The sequence below is a fragment of the Alligator mississippiensis genome, chromosome 1, assembly GCF_030867095.1.
Source record: "Alligator mississippiensis isolate rAllMis1 chromosome 1, rAllMis1, whole genome shotgun sequence".
NCBI lineage: Eukaryota > Metazoa > Chordata > Crocodylia > Alligatoridae > Alligator > Alligator mississippiensis.
This window is the reverse complement of record NC_081824.1, coordinates 246,045,122-246,063,975: the sequence shown is the minus strand read 5'-3', so window position 1 is coordinate 246,063,975 and position 18,854 is coordinate 246,045,122. Positions and strand designations below refer to the sequence as shown.

The following is an 18,854-nucleotide window of genomic DNA, read 5'->3' as shown; positions in this document are numbered from 1 at the left end:
AGACCAACAAAAAGAGAGACAGGTTACTTTCAGGAGCCCACCCCCAGAAAAATCATAGCCTGTCTATTCTGGATTTTGGTTCAGGCAAAAGATCAAGATGCCTTGCCTATGTACATGTAGTACCGGCAAGTTATTGGTTGGTTTAGTAACCCTGGAGATTGGAGCTGTATGCAAAACACTATGGCATAGGCTGCCTCCCAGTAGGCCAGGCTTTCCCCAAGCATCATCCCAACAAGTTTCTCTTGACTGGAAAAAGCCCAGGTATAGTGCCAGGTAGTGCTGTACTCATGCCACAATCATTCTGCATATACTACCTCCTGAAATCAGTAGTAGCAAGTTCAGCCACCTTTGTACAGCACAGCACGAGTAGTTAGGCTCTGCCTCTCAGCAGAGCTCAGAATGTAGCCTTCTAATGCGGCTACGTGACTTCCAGTCCAGGAGGTATGACACTGGGGGTGCATGCACAGTGTGTCCAAAATACTGCCTGATGCAGTAACAGCCTTGTATAGACCTCCCCTTGCAGGTGAAGAAAGTTATTTCTCTCTGGGGCATTCAATCATTGGCCTCTCTGCTGAGGAGACCAGTTCACACTTATTATGAGATTTTTTATTTTTTTTTGATAACAAGGATCCACGAGAGAGGGGATGTCATAACTCCTGTAACTCCTTTCACTGAAGTCACGGACAACAGGTGGTGGACTGTCTACATCAAGAGGTGATTTCTTGAGCATGGGACTAACAGTTTTCTCTTTGAAGGAAGCTGGCACTTTGCTTTCCTTTAAAGAAACAAACATCTCTATCAGCAATAAGTCTAGTATCTTTTGCCCTGAGGTTATCAGCCTGCAGTTCTTCTAAGACATCCAGGGAGTAAAACTAGTTAATGTCATTAGATTAACTCTGGGACTTGTCCCTTCCAGATGGACCTACTCTCCAGAAAAGTCAAGAGTCCTGTCTGAATTACAGTAACTACTACAAAACATCCAGATAAAAAAAACTGTTCTAGGAGAATGTCCTCAATCTGTACTCAAGACTCCCCAGGTGCCTGGAGAGTTCCACTGGGATTTCAGACCTTGTCATAGAGAAAGTGGTAGCCTGCTGTTAGCTCCAAAATAGCCATTACAGTAGACAGTATTTTTTTTTTCTTTTTGACCCAAATTGTGGGCTACTCTGAAGGGGTCACTGACCAGTCAACTCACTTAAAAAAAAAAAAAAAAAAGGAATTATGAATTCCCATCTCCCACTGACTTCACATGCCTGTCCTGAGATTTGGGGTGAGAGGTGAATTCTAATACAGTAAAGTTCATTTTAAGAACAGATTGCAGGGCTCCAGAACTCCCCATGTTGTGTGTGCGTAAACATACTTAACCTGCAGAAGCATGAGATGAGCTGGGAACAATTCCTGCTTGGCAACAGGCAACCTTAAATGGAGGATTAACAGAAGCATTACACTGAACAGAGTCCAGATTCGAATGGTTTCCATTTACTGTAATGGAACTCTACCTTTTACAGTTACACCCAACCACCATTAACCTCCATATTGATGCCCCAAGTGTACTTTGGCCTTGGATATCCAGCCACAAGGAGGGTCAACTAGCTTGGCTATTACCAGCTGCATTGAGAAGAAATTGCATATTTCCATTTCATACCTGAGGCCCTTTGGGATTCATATTGAACTCTTCCACTACATCCATCCTCTCTTTAGGATTTACAGAGCCATCTATTGTCACGTACTTCAACCCCAGACGCTCAAGATGGATGGCCACAACTTTCAACATGCTAGTCCACTGAGACACAATGACACTGAAAGAGACAACCAGGAGTCCAAAACAAGCACTAGATAATTTTGTACCCCTTCTCTTATTGTAGGGTTACAACCTTTAAAAGCTGAGGGTACAAGACACCTCCTCCCTCCCCACAGGGTAAAAACACAAAACTGCACTGTATAAGTCTTTTACTAACACAGAAGTGTTGTGACCCACCTTGTAGGTCTGCTGCTAGGATCTGTTAAACAAAGCTAGTGCAACTGACCCACTCAGGGTAGATAAAGTCAAAGAACCTCACTACTATTTATTTTATTTTATTCACTTCAGTGTCCAAGCACCTTCCACATAAATTCACACCAACAGCTAAAGTGCCCAGTCTTTGGATCTCTGTCCTCTTTGGGACCAACACTCTGCTTGGGGGAGGAATTTCATTTCTTGCTGCATTGTGGCTGGAGCTAGGAAGGGTATCCATGTTGTTGCTTTTATAAGGAAGGTTTTGCAAAGAGCATTCTAAAGATACTCTGACTCTGGGATTGTCTAATCTCTGGAAGATCACTCCAGAGCCTAATGCCTACAAGTAAGCCTCACCCAAGCTAGAAACAGGGTACTTGAGCCTGGACCGACAGAACAAATTACTGTCAATCAAATGAGATTTCAGACCTATAAGAGGCTTGAGTTTTGCCTGAAGTTACCTTCAGCATATCTGCAAATACAGAAAGTATGTGGGCATCATCTTTTGAACCAATTTCCTTCTCCTACAAACAGGGTGACCATATGTCCTGGATTGGCTCGGACAGTCCCAGATTCTATAGGCTGCCTTAGTGTCCTGGCCATTGGAGACAATTTAAGGAAAAGTCCCAGATTGGTGGGAATTTGGGAGCTACAGGGTGCGTGTGCATGTGTGCACGTGGCAGGGCCAGAACAGCTGTGGGGATGCATTAGGGAGTGCAGTGTGTTTCTTATCAGAGCTGGGGCTGCAGGTTGGGACCAGGGCGTGGACTCCGTTTGTCCCATGTTGACCCATAGCTCCATCCTGGCACCTGCAGCCGCAGCTGTGCTGTGCACCCTTGGGCCAGCTGCATTGGAGCCTCCAAGTGGAGAGCCTGGCCATGCCCTACCCTAACCTGGGAGGAAGTTGTGAGGCCAGGGCTAGCTGCACCCACCTGGTCCACAGATGTATAGCCAGGATGTGGCTGCAGGTGCTGGGATGGGGCTAGAGCCCCAACTAGGAGCCTACACTACACCTCCAGCCCAACAATAATTATGGTCATCCTACTAAAAAGCATTTTGCATTTAAACTGTCCAAAAACCAAAAAAAAAAAAAAAACAAACCAAAAACCCAACCCCCAAACCCCAACAAGTTCCCAGCTTCCAGATTGAGTATGTAATGATATTCCCCTTCAATAATAACTTAATCAAAAGCCAAAAACACTTGGTTTTTTTAAAACAATTTCTTCGCACCCTTTAGGGATTAGACTGAACCAATATCTTGTTTTCCTACCAAGGTACATTCTTTGGCACTTGACTTTATTTCAAAGAGATGCTGCCCTCCTCCATAACACAGCATTATCTTTATGCCCAACAGAATTTCAGGCTTCCTGGTTTAAGCCATCATTTCACAAAGCACATGAAGTGCTATGATATGGTGAGGATTTTACTAGACCAGGAATTTTCTTATATGTTTATTCTAAACAAGTTCCCTCTCTCTTCCCCATTTCAAAACACATCCCTCCTCCCCAAGAAAGAGAAGCTGACATATTTACCTTTTCTGGGATTCTAAATGACTTTGGATGGCCTTCAGTTCAGCCAGGAGATGAGATATCTGCAAGGAAACAAATCAGCCCACTTGTGCTGTTATATGCCAGTCTGTGCTTTATTACTATTTGCTAGAAGAGGAGACGGTAAGTCCAGACTTAAAGAGTTGAACTTTCTGTATTGGATCAGGCTACAACCATTTCCTTTCTCCCACTCGGTTATGATTTTAACAAACTCCCTTCCTCTATTAAGAAGTTCTGTCCTGCTCTGAAGACCTAGTGTTTGGGACCTGCCTTGACAATGTATTGGCACAGTAGATCCTGTTGGTTTTATTGCAAGACTCCTGTTATAATCACCACCTGTGCAGTCAGAGGAGTGCAGCACCCCAGTATATGCTAAGCAGTTTATCTGAACCTTCACAATCCAACTGCCTACTTGTGTAGGCAACTGCAAGTGTTAAGCTACTGAAATGTATTAACAAGTAAAATAAACCTGTAAGAATGCTGAAATCTAGGACATCCAAAAGGATGACAGAATCACAGCCATAATACCTTGGTGCTCTGTCTGGTGACTTCAAAAAGATCCACATTGAAAGCTGTGCCATTGAGGTAGACTGTAGATTTGGAGTCAGGGCTTTGGAGTTCAGACAAGGTCAAAGCGCTGAGTTGCTCTTCTAGGGAAAGGGAGATGCCATCACTGTTCAAGTTAGCTTGATCCAGAGCCTGCAGATGTAGTAATTAAAGCAAACAGACGACTGTAAGGATGACTGACAGCCAGATGCTGCAAAAGGGCTGCTGTGCCATTGCAAATCCCTTCATTCAGAAGTTGTTTCCATTACAACCCACCTGAACACTCCTTAGCTAGATCTGACAAGATGACAGCACAAAGGGATGCTGGCTGAATCTGGTGCTTCCCCAACCCCTAATTCTACCTACTGCGTTAATTACCATACAAGATCATACTGTTACCATTTTTAGCAGGGAAAGATGGCAGCAGCATTGGCGGAGTCTCAGCAACATGGACAAGACATGGACCGTACTAGAGACCTGGGAGGCCCCTCCTGAGACATCTTTTTGGCCAGCTCCAAATTCTTGTGCTAAGAGGAGGGAAGGAAATGGAAGAAAACCTCAGGAGCACCTCAGAGCAGCAGCAAAGTTCCACTCTGAGGCAATGAGAAGTGAAAGGAGTCCAAACATCTAACTCAAAGGGAACAGCATTAAACCCAGGTGAACAGGGCATTACATCCCATGAGTGTCCATGGGCTTATCATAACACTATTTCCACTGGACCTCTCAGTAATCCCCATAATCCCCTGTTGAGGAGATGTTACCTTTCCCCCCCACCTTTTTTATTAATAACAGAAAAGGAATTTAAAGCCTAAAGATGGAAGAAGGCAGCTTCTATCCCAAGAACGCAGACTCAGCATGGAAAGAACTTCTGAATCTTGACTCGGTCTTGTTCAAACCACCAAACAAGAATGTTGCCTATTTAACTCTTCCCACATTCTTAAAACCCTGTACTTTCTTAAAACCCTGTACTGTGCCGCCTCCTTCCTTACACACTGCAAAAGGATAAAAAGGCAGCATCCTGTGCCCTGTTCCTTAAAGGGAAGCAAAAAAATGTTCTGCGCACACAACAGTGCTTTCAGTTCCTGTGTCATGCACCAGACCAAAGCTCTGCTGATTCTACAGCAGTCCTCTTGTGCAGCAGGAATGGTACTGTTTGAGGAAGCATCTTTGGGTGCTTGGAACTGAAGAGTCCTGGGGCTCCCACCTCAGTTGGGCACTGCCTGTTAATTTTAAAACAGAGCTTCCTGATCATTTTAAACACACTCCCCTGTAGGGATTTCTATGGAACAGTCTCTATTCTAACCTTTATCAAAGGGGTTACCACCAGGGTATTCTTTGGCTTGACTCTTCTGCTCTTGTCTCTTTAAGTATGACTGCAGTGTGGACCTGGCAAAACAATGAAAGAGGAAACAGCAGGGAGAAGCTGGAGACAAGCCAGGGTACTAGTTGCAATCTAAACAGATTAAGTGGATAAAAACTTGCCCATACACCACTAAAACTTGAGCTTCACTCCAAACAAACTAGTAGGCTACTAGTTAATTACATTACTTTGGGAATTTCTTTATGGCAGATTCTTAGTATCACAGGAAATCAAATTCATCTGAAGTGCAGATGCCCCAAGTGGGGCACAACTCTGGCCGGCGCTGCACATCACAGTGAGGAGCACAGTCGGGCAGTCTGCATCACTGGCACTCCCTGCACTTCCCTCCCTGGCACACGCAGCATGGGAGTGAAGCTCCAGGCGCCTTCCCCTGGGGGGGTGGGGAAGGCAGTTGGCTCCAGCACCCGTGATACAAACTGCCCACTGTGTTCCTCAGTGCGATGTGCAGTGCTGGATGGAGATGTGCCCCACTGGGCACTAGAGCCCTGAGCGCCCTCACCTGCTGCTGCTGTGCCATGGGGGGAATGGGGGAGGGGGTGCAGATCTCTACACCCTCCCACACACACCACACCCTGCCTCCACAACCCCCCAACATACCCTATGCTCCGCAACATACACAGCCACACCCTCTCACAATCCCCCCACAACCCCTCCGCACACCCCCCCCCCACACACACCCACCCCCCTAATAGGCTAAGAATTTATTTTTGAACTAGCCAACTGCCCGTCAAGAATGACGGGGGGGGGAGCGGCAGCAGATTCTGTATCTGGCCCTGCCCCACCCCCACCTTTGGGGCCAGGCCTGCTCCCTCTCTCCCCCCTGCCGCTTCAGGGCTGGGGCCAGGCAGTCTCTGCTTCCGTCTGCTGGCCCTGTCCCCCCTCGGTCAGCTCCATCACCACCACCTGCAGGACCGGGGCCAGCACCACTGGCCTATCCACTGTCACCACTGCCTGCCAAGACAGCCAATCAGAGTGCAAATAAAGCGTTACAGACATAGGCTTTTACATATATAGAATTATTATGCAATCACCTCTATATACACTATGCAAAGACAAATCATGACAAAAATATTTTTTGCTATAAAATTAAAGTATGTTCTAATGTTTGACTTTTAGTGTATGATCTGGTTTCTTTCTGGCTCTAAGATGGCAACCCCCTGGCCCCCCAAAGGAGTATTTCAGGGAATGTGAGGGCAAAGGAGGGGGCTTCCAGTGCCAAAGGTCAGGGGTTGGTGGGGGTGGGACTTCTGGTCCCAAGATGGCAACCAGGGGAAAGGGCATCTGTCAAGGGGCTACCCATGTGGCCCTCGACAGCTCACCAGAACTCTTTAAGTGGCCCCCCACCCAAAAAAATTGCCCGACACTGGTATAGGGGGAGAAATTGCATGATAAAAATAGCCTGGCTTCAGCAGGAACCTGAGGCCTCCTGATAATATCCTGGGCAAAATTCAAGCGAGTGTCTGGAGAAAGATACTCAGAGGGAAGGACTGGATAACAATGATGCTTAAAGTGACAAGGGAACAAGTCAGACATGGGTGTGTAGTACACAATGACCAAAATGCCAGTGAAGTTTTGGGTTGCATACGCAGAGTCCTCAGAAAGGGCAGAAAGGAGATGCTTTGTGGTATGCTGATGCAAATTAATGTGAGCATTACATGCCCAGAAGCAAAGCTGCTTTGGGAGTTAAAGGGACTGACTGAATAAAGATTTAAAAAGGTAAACGTGTACAGCTTTTGTAAGCAGCAGCCCAGCAGAGGAAGAGCAGTAGCAGAGATAAACACTGTGAAGGGAGAAGAAATAGCTTTTTAAGAAATACATTCTTTGGAGGCTGGTGAAGGAGTCTCACATGGCTGCTGTCCTTCAAATGAGAACAAATAATAGAAAACATCCAGAGCGTAAGCAGAGATCCGAGATGAGTTGAGCTGAGTGAGCAAGAGTGGGATATTACCAGAAGAGCTGTGGCAATCCAAGAATCATAGTCTTCATCAGACTATTTCTAGAAAATCACCCATCATTGCATTACGACCATTGAGAATGTTAGTAGAAAGAGGCAAAGTTTTTACCACTAAATCTCTAGACAAAATGGAAGTAAAATACATCTGTTGCTCATTCACACTAGTGATCATGCTCTTGCCTGTGGAAACACTGATGGGAGTGCAATAGCAAGGATTCCAAAAAGTATAGCAGACTGAGCCAGAGAGGAGAAAAAACTATTGAGAAAGCAGAATGTGTCAAAAGTGGCCCATATTTAGCATAAGCAGATTCCTAGCTGTTGTTTTAATTTTGCTGTGAAAGGATGGGAGTGTTTTCCATCTACCACTTTTATACCTTGATCTTGCAAAAAGCACATTGTACACAGACTGCTCATCTTCAGAGAGTTTTAACTGGTGCAGCTGAGCATGGCGCTGAGGCAGAGATACCTAGAACAAAAGCACACACAGTCAGCCAGCCATATACAGTATGAAGAATTCAGAAAGGAGACCCCAGAAGCTGTCAGCCCCCACATCAACCAAGAAGTATGCAATACTCTATTGCTGCAGACAGCACGCAGCATGCTTGACTCTTGGTCCACCCTGCCTGATGATTTAGGAGTCCTGGGGAGGAGCAATATACTTAGTGCCCTCCCAAGGAAGGAAATCCTTCATGCTGCTTTAGGTTGGAGGCCTAAGAGATTTCAAGGTGTTGGAGTTTACACCAAGCCACCTCCTCACGTTGTTCAAGACTCAAGGCAGAAAACCAAGGTGGTAGCCTGGAAGGACAACCCTGTATTTTAAAAAGAGTCAAGACTGTTAGGATTGAGGCAGATTTCTTGTCCAATTTAATCTTAGAAAAGAAATCACAAAAGTTTAAGGCAGTCAAACCATGTGGAAGGTGTTTACTGCTGGCCTTGGGCCTTCTATCTCTCTGGCTATAGCAAAGAATAAGCAAAGCTGACAGAGAGAGGGTCTATTTGAGCATCTACCCTCTTACCCCGCACCTGGGGGCATGTACTGTATTCAAGTTTGAGTGGCCATAATCAACATTATTGGACAGATACCCCTGTGGCCCAAATGTACATCACCAACCCCTTCCCTACAGATCCAACTGCCAGAGCAAGTATTTACAACTTGCTAGAAATCATCAAGTGTGTCTTGTTTCAGGCGCCAAGCCAAACCTAACTCCATGTTTGGACACTCTATGCAACCTGCACACCAGGCTCCTGCAGCTTATCCTCTCCAATTCCCACTTCTCTGGTGTTCTCCATTTAAGACATAGCCAGTTTAAGAGTGAACACTCAGTACTGGCAATAGAAATGTTCAAAGGAAGAAAAAAAAACCCCAACGAGTCCTAGGTCTCCAAATTGTGAAATTAAGACCAAACAAAATAAAGTTGGAGCATTTTTTTTGTCTCTAGGGTAAATAATGCATATTTTTCAAGCTTTTTATTATGTCCATGAAGGCTGGAAACCTACTTTAAAAAGGGAAAGCTGAGGCTTGTGCAATAACAGAAGGAAGGGCTTAAAGAAAAAACACTGACAAACTTAACACTCTCAAGGACAGCCAGGAGTTGGCAACATGGGGAGCTAGAAAGGTGTCATTTGCTATATCTTGCACTGAAAGAAATATGACATTTGATAGTTTTCTTTATCTAGACTTGAGACTGGTTTCTCCCTCAGCTCTGCAGTTCAAAACAAAGTGCTTCCCAATGACAGGACAGTACCACATTTGGTTCCAAGAGTTAACACAGTATCACACAGGTCCAGGAGATGGTCTTTTTTTCTGGGAGGCTTAAACATCCTAAAGAAACTATGACACAGACTACCTGACTAGGCAGCTGTTAAGCTCTGCCTGGCTAACACCTAGGCAAAAAGGAAATGACAGCAACCGTTAGAAAAAAAGGCAAACAGACAACCAATATTCGACCCTGCCTCTCAACCACATGGCACTGATTTTTTGTGTTGAAAAAAGCAGCTATCTAGTTCTCCACTCAACTACTGGAAACTATAAGCTATTGACACAGCAGTGGTATGTGCCTCTGTTTATGAAAGGGTGCTGAAAACTGTGGTAATCTATCATTTACTAAACAGAATGGATTGCTCTCTACAGTTTTATGTTCTCTTATAAAATTGTCTTTGGTGCTCCACTGTTAAAAACCTAAAACGCACGCAAGCCTGGATCAAAAGATGGCGCGTGCAATGATTTCTGTTCTCAACATATTCTCAATACAATACAATACGATTCTGTTCTCAGTGTATTTACTGTTCTGAAGTGCCCATTAAGGGGATATACAAATGGAGTTAATTCACATTTTTCTTCTCTGCCTTGAAGACATTTAGTATTGCTTTTCTAATCAAGTTCAGCTGCATGTTGCAGCTCAGGAAGCTGGATAGCTTTCCCCTGACAAGAAAACAAGCCTACTAACTAAAGGGGAAAAAAAAACAACCCTTAGTCTTGCTTCCTGGACTACAGAACAGAGAGAAACCGAATTATATTTATGACAAGCCTCTATAGGAAGAAAACTATCATTTGATTGCTGCAGGGAGGACACTGACATATTTGGATAGTTGCCTTTTTCCAAATGTTGTGGAGCAGAAAGAAAGCATTACCAGAGGTTTGCCAGTTGAGTCTAGCTGGTCCTTAGTTCGCCGCAATAAGAGGTTCCTGGTTAAGATACTCAGTCTCTCTCCTCCTTTCACTGTACCGTTATCAACTTGGTACTTCCACACCTTGAATTCATCAAAGGGAGAGCAACGCAGGAACCTGTAGGCACAGGCAAGTTGAGGAAGAACTAGTCAATACCAACTGCAGGGAAGTTGGAGAAGAAAAGAACTGAACTGGATTCCTTCTTCCCATCCAAAACCACAGATTTCCAATCCAACCTTATAATCTATTAAGAGGAAAGTTCCTCAGAACAAGAAACCACAGAAGTAATAGCACATCTCTGTATACTAAAATATAAACTGCAGATCTTACTCCCTGTGGCACTACAGGCAGTTCACTTTGCTCTCAAGTTCATCTTCACTGCTACATTTCTGAACAGCTTTAATATATGGTCGGACAAAAACCATCAACATTTGCCAAAAGGCAATACATCTTAATGATCCCACTCCTATATCTCAAAAATCACCTAGTCACCTCAAATTTAAGCAATCAGGGAATGGGGAGTTCCTTCTGGAACTTAAAGGTAAACTCAGGAATGAAATCAGATTTTTTATCATGCTAAAACAAACCAAAATGAGAAAGGAAGGGGTAAGGGTAGGAGGAGGGGGAGGAGGAAGGGAAGCCTATTTATGTTTATAACCCATTTGTGGGAAGGCACTGTAACTTGAATAAAATTCTTATTCCTAACTAAGTCCTAACAATGCCACAGGAGAGAAATAATGATTGCAAAGTGAACAGACGTATTCATTAAGCTCTGTGCCATATACAGTTCAACGCTAAGATATATGGAATGGATGTACCCTCCTCTCAACCTTATGAAAACAGAATAGCTACAAGCAATTAGTCAAGGGCCCAGAGTGCAGAGACATTATAGATTTGTAGACTACTACTGCAGCTGAAAAACTAATGCCAAGAACTGGAAGAACTGAGATAACTATTGACCTAACCAGAACTTGTCCCTATGAGAAGGCCACACTCCTGTAGGTTAGGTTATATTGGATTGCTGAAGAATTGCTGGATAGAGATACCAAAATTACTTTACTTGAGGTCCCAAGGTTTAAGATGGCTAGAGGATGCTGACACTGTGCTCAAGATACCAAGAGCATATTTTTTTGCCTTACAATGGGTCAGCTCACCTCAGCAGTGAGTACATATCCAGCAGATTGTTCTGGATTGGTGTTCCGGTGACAGCCCATCTTGCATTAGCTCTCAGCCTGCACAAAGCTAAAGAGGTCTGCGCTTTGGGGTTCTTGATATTGTGGGCCTCATCCAGTATAATCCGAGCCCAGGTAATGCGGAGCAGAGAGGAACAGGGAGATGATGTATCCTGGATAAGAAAGCAGACATAGATTTATAAACCAGGGTAAGGCCACGATTGGGAAAAGCAAACATCCTGGAGAGCCATGAGTTGCTAGGTATTTTTAGAAGGAAGTCTTTCCTTGGTTGAAAGCCCCAGAAATTTTCATGTGGGTCCCTAGCTTCCATGTCACTTCTCCTTCTGGGTCTCTTCTCATTGCTTTATTGGGAACACTTGTTATTTGAATGTAGCAGCCCTGCAAAACTGTCCAGAAATTTTACCAGCCCAGAGATTAAACACACATGTGCCTGCCCTTTAAAATTCAGATTTTTTTCATTATTCTTAGGGATCCTATTTTAATGTTCTGCATGACAAATATTGATGTCAAATAAGTAGAGTTTTGCCTGGTTGTGATAATGGATTCATGTAATGCACAGCTAAAAGGACTAATCTAACCACTTTAAACATGGGCACAATACACTTGCATAACACCAGGACCAGGTATTGCTAAAACCATAAGTAGGCCCCTTGTACACAGATAAGGGATAAAATTACAATATGCAGGCACACCCAGGGAGCCAAGATGCATTTCTATCTATGCCAGTGGGGGCTAACCTTTTTGGCAGGTGTATCCCAAATTAAGCCCTACCTCTCCCCAAGTATCCCTCTAACCCTTGTCTCCCCAGGTTCCTGGGATTTCAGGGAGGGGAGGGGGGAGGTTAAGCCTCCAACTGTTCAGACTGGGGTGGAGGCAGGATGCTGAGGCAAGAGACATGTCACCACCAAGAGCTAAAATAGTTAACCCTGTTAACTGCACTGGTTGTGGGGCCAGGGAAGGGTTATCTGGCAAGCAGGGATCCAATACCTTGAATTCTGCAGAAACTTCAGATCCTAGGAAGGACTAATTTGGCTGTTGGCAGTGACACCCAATACCTCCTCTTGCCACAGTGTCCTGCTCTTGCTCTACTCCATGCAGCCAGGGGCTCCAGTTCCCTGCTTCCATTCCAGACCCTCTCATTATTAAGCACCTGGAGCTGAATAATGCAACAGATGCCCATGCCACTTGTGGCATGCATGCTGTGCTTTGGCCACCCCTGATCTGTGTTATATGGCCAACTAAAAGTTGCACTGGCTTTCACTCTGGCATGGATGCTGCTCTCCATCCTTTTATGGGAAAAAGCATTTAAATGGTCCCAGTGTCAGAGTTTAGGAAGATTCAAAACTAAAGAGATTCATATTTTAACAGCTCACAAGGTGCCTGGATGGGTAAAGGAAACAAAGAGGAGATTCTACTGCTTGTGCATGCTGCTTCTTATTTTAAAAGGACAACTCAACTTAGTTGCAGTGGTGTGTGAAAATTACAGATCTACTATGGCTAAAAGAAAAGCTTCAGACTCTGGTAACAAGTTTAGGAAGGACGATTTTTCCATGTTTTCCATGTGCATTTGACTGCAAGCTCTCTCTCACTCAGCTTCTCCTGTTTAAACAAATCTCTAAAAATAACCACAGGGGACTGAAAAAAAACAATAATTTTCTCTCTCATGCTTCACTTACAGCACGGTTGGGTGTTACCTGTAACAAGGATGGTGTAGCGCAGTGGTTTTCAACCTTTTTTGTATCAGGACCCATTTGTAAACACTGATGGCCAGTCCTGACCCACTGCCCCTGCCCTCAGGCCCCAAGTGGATGGGACAGCAGGTGGGTGTGTGGGGCATGAGGATGGGGGGGAGCATGGGGGTCCCCAAGCAGCCCCTTGCAGGCTGGAACTCTGACAGCTTATAAGGGAAAAGATGCAGTTTCCTGTTTTGCTCCTTTAAAGGAGACGCCAAAAAGTTTGTTCATGATCCTTTCATATAATCTTGCAACCCACTTTTGGTTCGCAATCCATGGGTTGAGAAATGCTGGTGCAGTGGATCATCTGGCTACCCTGCCAGACTCAAATCAGTCCTTGAACCCTCAAACTAACTCTCCTTATCTGGTCCCAGCCACAGTCTCTCTCTGGGCTTCACAACACAGGTGATACCGCCCTGGGTTTTTCTGTACCACACAGCACAGTAGAAAATACAAACAATCCAATATAAGCTTCAAGCCCTGGGTTAATCCACACCACAGAGCACAACAGAGAAAATAAACAGTTCACAATGAACACCCACAAGCATGGATTAGTTCTCACCCTGTGCTCTCTTCCTTGGAAAGACCTGCTTCTCCAGGCAAACACTTCCCCCTCAAAATCCTCTCACTTCCTCTTCCTGTCCCCTTTTATTTTCAGGTCAGCCAGTCAACTTCCCCTCTTACTATCTAACTGAGCTAGCTGCAGCCCTTTAGGCATGCGGCTGGTTACCGGCTGGCTAACTGCTTCAGGCTGCAAGCCTGCACCCTGTTACAGATGGGTTATGTTACTTCTAGGATCCCCCCTCCCCCCTAGAAAGCAGTCTCCACCCCAAAAGCATGCTTCTTACCTCCACACTGTGGTCCTCCGCAGGGACCTCTCCCTCTTCCTTTTTTGTGGGCACTTCCTTGGAGATAAGGCCGTAGGTGGTGACAACAATGTCATATTTGGATAGTCTGCACAAAAAGAAGAGAAACTGATGAGGGTGGAGAATCTGCTTTGTACAACAGACAGAGCCAGCACGTGAGAATTTATAAGTTGGGGCAGTTAGGCAAGAGCTGGTACATTTCCTACTGACCACTAAACTCCAGCAGGCCCAAAAATAAGTCATGAAATAGAGGGCAGCAGAAAGGTGTATGATATCTGTGGAGTTCTAGTGCTTTACAAACAGAGATAGGCATAACAGCCTACTGAAACAGGCAAGAATTATTCTCATTGCAGACATAAGGAAAGCAGAGAAATGGAGGAAGAGGCAGATAATGTGGCAAGTCAGAGATAGAAAATCCAGATCCCTCAACTCTAAGGCCCCTGCTTAAACTTAAAATCACTTTTCTTCAACAGAGCTGGAAACTGTTTGGAGCCTTCCACTCTAATGACTGAGCTGTTGACAGCGTAAGTGAAGATGTCAGCCACTACTGACAGCCATTGCCAACAAGAGGTGAGGGTGAGATTGTATCACATGCCTTAAGATTCAGGAGCATCAACATGTGAGCTAGAGCCAAGCTCTTTTTCTACTCTGACACAAAAAGCCTCCTGCTACTCAGCATAAACATGCTGCTTCTGTTGCAGAACAGTCATGGCTTTGTACTTACACTGCTATATCTTTGCTTCGGTTAGGTCCGTGGTACAGATAGATCCTCAGTTTGCCACTAGTTACATGCCTCTCAATCTCTTTTTTCCAGTGATGGAGCAGGGATGCAGGACAAATGATTAAAGTGCCATGGGACAGCACAACAGGGGAATCTTAAACAGAAAGATCAGAAGAGGAAATTAATCAGCAGCAGTACAGTAAGGGGTGGAAGCAGTACAGTAAGAGGTAGAAGTCCCTACCCAGTTGCTGCAACCCTGCTAAAGCAGGCCTGTTGTTCCTATTGGCACAAGTCTGCAAGACAGATTTGTGTTTTCCAGCATTCCAATATTTTAATGTACTCCTGGGGTTGTACATTTTTTGGAGAAAGCCTGTATGAACACTAAAAGCACCACTCCGCCATAAAAAGTGATGTAAAACATCAGCTTATTTTGAAGGTGCTTGACAATCTTGGCTGCTGTTTAGTTGTAACAAGAAGTTTGTATACAACACCTTTCCAATAAAATCAATAGCTAAAAATGTTGGTCTTTCAGTGTTTCACATTAAAAGTGCTTTATGATCATGAATTTTTATATCAATTACCAAGACCTAAGTTACTGCAGCTTAGCTGTCATTTACCAAGGAGTAAGCACAGGTACCAAGGAGTAAGCACAGGTACACAGGCAGTTACCACAGGGCATTCAACACGTGGTAAGTCACTACCTTCTTAACTTGCTTTCTTTCTTTCATATGGCTTTAGGAACAAGAGCTTTCATCACAGTTTTAATTCCAAATTCCCCAACCAGATTAATGCCTTGGTGGAAAGTGAGTCTAACTCCAGGATGTTGCCCTCAAATTTGTATCTGGGGCAGGATGTTATTATGTGCTCCATGGTTTGGTTTGGGTTTCCACAGTCACAGCCAGGTGAGGTTTTCAGGGGCCACATGTATATCAGGGGGCCACACCGGTCATGTCCAGTGCACATCCAATTAAGGGTTGTCCAAATGCTCTGTGGAAGGTTGAAGCCTGGTTGTTGCATTAGTGGGTCAGAGACAGAAGTGTTTATTTGGGAAAGTGTTTTCTGTCCTAGCTTTCCTTTACTTGCTGTAATTTGTTGATATCCTAACTAGATGGTACCTATAAACTGCGTGGAGCACTATGGTCTCACTACATGCTTTCTACAGGTCTGCCTTTTGAGCCAAGTTTGGAGCTGCCATATTGTGGACTTCTGTGGAACAGCCCTTGGCCATCCACATATCACATTAAGCACACTGCTGATACAAAGACCACCTCTGTCAGCCCACAACTTTGAGGAGACGGAAATGCGTTACAGCAAAGATGTTCTATACCATGTCTAGACAGCCACATTTCTAATTTCTTCTCCTTTCCTTCCCCCTTCGCTTGATTTTTCTGGGTCAGAATGAGTGCAATCATTGTTAGGGTCTTCCCCAAGCCCATGTCATCCGCTGAAAAGAGGGAAAAAAAAATAGAAGAATCAAGACTACCTGATGGAATGAGTCTACATAGCTCAAATGTGTTCTGAGCCCCCCCCTACCTCATATGTAACAAACTAGGATACTTGCTAAACTTGAAAGGACTTAGCACCACAACCAGTGATTTGGGTCAAGGGGTAGCTATTATATTTCCTTAGGAAAGAAAGAAAACAGCATTTACCAGGAGATGGATTCTGACTACAAATGGGCATCACCATTGCCACCACAGTGTTGTGCAGGTTTTTGACAGTATTAATTCACCCTGGAAGGACGCACTACATCAATATGCTTACCCAGAATTCCTCCACATGGTCGCTGGCTCTCCCTCCAGAGTAACCATGCCAGGGCCTGCTTCTGATGCACCAGCAATGAGACCTAGAGGTAAAATAAATGCCATTCAAAGACGTGCCGAGTTGGACATGACCTGTTCTCATGGTCAAACTGTCCAGTTTAGCAAGTTCTATTTTAGTACAACTGTCTGCTCAGCACCTGCCTCTCCGTTCTCTTCCAAAATTAACACCCACATCTGCAGAATCTTACTTCAGAATCTGCCTTTTTGCTACAGTGAGAGACTGCAACTGCTACGAAACAAACCAAAGTGCAGTAAAGTTTCATACGCACATTTGCAATCTGGAAAAAAAAATTAAATGCCTCACAATTACAGAAAAATTCAATAAGTCTTTTACAAGCCCAACATCACTTGTTTCAACAGCTTATTCAAATATCTAGACATGTGCTTACTAGGCACCAGGTGAGTTTCTGTGCAATTTGGAACCTATTCCTATTCTGTCTTAAACTGGTGTTTGTCTTGACTTAAATGAAACTGGGCCTACTGTACGGCAGGACATTTGTCTAGGAAATGGCAACATGCAAGTATCACCCATCTTTTAGTATCATCATCATTGGGATTATGTTCCATAGTAGTGATCCCAAGAAGCACTGAAAGTTTGGCTGAGCAATGCTTTCACTTCTGGCCTACTCACCCTTAGCCCAGATGGATCTGCGGCAACTGTCTCCTCTGTGGGGCAAGATTCCAGAGATTTATAGAGATGGTCAATGGCATCACTTGTGGCGTCACGCACAGCCTTGATCCGATCTTCAGTCATTCTGCCCCCATACAGGTTTTGCATACTGGAATTCACTAACAAAAAGCATCAGTCAGTGAATAATGTTTACAGAACTACTTGGTGCAAACAAGCTTAGGGAACGCATGCATGCAGACACCAAGAGAAGCAGTGCAATGTGGTAACAAACAGGAGTTTGTATAGCTGGTCACATCAACCAATCCCTCTGGGCAATGTGGGGCTGGTAATTTCACAGTTGGCACAGCTGATCAAATATACTGTGACAAACTGCTGTTGGAGTTTGCCCAGAACCCCAGCTTTCTTCCTGCTGCTCTGCTCCTTGTCTACAAGTATTTGCCCCTAAAGTCACTTTTCACCAGTCTCAGACCAGATTTTGCAGCTCCAGTGGGGGGAAACTTTGCTAGCCCCAGGGATCTCAAACTTGGTTTGTCAGAAAGAAGCAAGCCTGAAATTAATGACTAAAATCATCTTTACTACAAGCAATCAGGAAGGTAAATAAAACCAATAGTAACAATCCTTCAGAGTCTTCTCAGTGTTTCTAGAGCTGGGCTTCCTGCTGGAGACCAGGATTCTCCGTAAGGCAAGAGGGATTTCAAGACAACTTTTTTTCCAAACAACTCTCTCCTAAACACCTGCAAACCATTCCCCACCCACCTCCATCTTTACTATTCTATCCAGTGTCAGGGGAGCACATGAGCTCCCAAGATCAAGGGCATCAAACATTTGCATTGGGCTTCTCACAGGCCAGAGAACACATCTCCACATTTGGCCCATGGGGCTTCTTGCTGGGGCTGCCAGAGTCACTGTGCTGGAGGGGCCAGCATGTGGAGGTTAAGGGTGTCAATGCTTAACACCACTGCTGATGTGTGTTCCAAACAGCAACTGAAACTCAGAAATTTGGTGGCAGCTAAACATAGCCAAGGGGAGGCTGGCCACACTGACACAGCAGTTGTGGCTGCCATGGTGAGAAGCCCCACAGGCCAGAGGCAGATTGTCCAGTCCAAGCAAAGCACCACAGGCTGGATGACCCACCTCTGTTGGCCATATGCGACTCCCCTGCTCTAGATCATTGCTTTCTGCCTGGCAGTCTGAATTTCCCCATAGAAAAGCCCTTCTCTTTAGAATGTACTTGCTTTTATGTGAGGCTAAAACTTCTCATAAAAACATAACTGTGTCACACCACTGGTCCATCTAGCCCAGTATTCTGGTCTCCAACAGTGGCAGAAATGGAAGATAGAGAGAAGGGATTGGACCATCTATCCATTATTCAATACCCTCCTTGGCATCCACCATTTTTGGTTTGGGATGCTTTCTCTGGCATCTCTAACCCATTCTGTTCAATAGTCACTAATAGATCCATCATGCATAAATTTATTTTCAGTCTCTTTTTGAACCAGGTCATGCCATCTGCCTCCACCACCTCCTGGGGTAATGAATTCCCTAAGTAAACTACATGTTGCATAAAAGTTTTTAGTTTTAAACCTGTCGCCTACTCATTTCATCAAGTGCCCCCTAGTATTTTGGGTCCTGGTAAACAACAGTATCCTGTATCCTCAGTCCACACTCCTCATGATTTTATAGTTCTCTATCATATCCCACCTTAGCCTTCTTTTCAAACTGATAAGTTGTAGCCTTTTTAGCCTCTCCTGGTATGGCAACTGTTTCATGCCCCAGTTTATTTTGGTGGCCTTCTCTG

The 18,854-nt window shown here is 44.6% G+C and overlaps 1 protein-coding gene across 3 annotated transcripts in view; it reads right to left on the bottom strand.

Moving 5' to 3' along the window:
* The window catches only part of TTF2 (transcription termination factor 2), a 35,419-nt gene that overhangs the window by 2,541 nt on the left and 14,024 nt on the right, over nt 1-18,854 (bottom strand). Inside the window, exons 8-21 of one of the 3 annotated variants that reach the window (XM_059720447.1) lie at nt 17,057-17,214; nt 16,367-16,448; nt 15,930-16,046; nt 14,606-14,756; nt 13,864-13,969; nt 11,244-11,434; nt 10,053-10,206; nt 7,796-7,887; nt 5,390-5,472; nt 4,486-4,613; nt 4,069-4,239; nt 3,526-3,584; nt 1,646-1,799; nt 1-1,417 (exon numbers count right to left, since the gene is read on the bottom strand). In XM_059720447.1, coding sequence (XP_059576430.1) covers nt 1,361-1,417; nt 1,646-1,799; nt 3,526-3,584; nt 4,069-4,239; nt 4,486-4,613; nt 5,390-5,472; nt 7,796-7,887; nt 10,053-10,206; nt 11,244-11,434; nt 13,864-13,969; nt 14,606-14,756; nt 15,930-16,046; nt 16,367-16,448; nt 17,057-17,214 — 1,703 coding nt within the window. In that variant the 3' untranslated portion in view covers nt 1-1,360. The remainder of the gene's footprint in view (nt 1,418-1,645; nt 1,800-3,525; nt 3,585-4,068; nt 4,240-4,485; nt 4,614-5,389; nt 5,473-7,795; nt 7,888-10,052; nt 10,207-11,243; nt 11,435-13,863; nt 13,970-14,605; nt 14,757-15,929; nt 16,047-16,366; nt 16,449-17,056; nt 17,215-18,854) is intronic. The other 2 variants (XM_006268521.4, XM_019476456.2) reach the window with 2 other exon arrangements.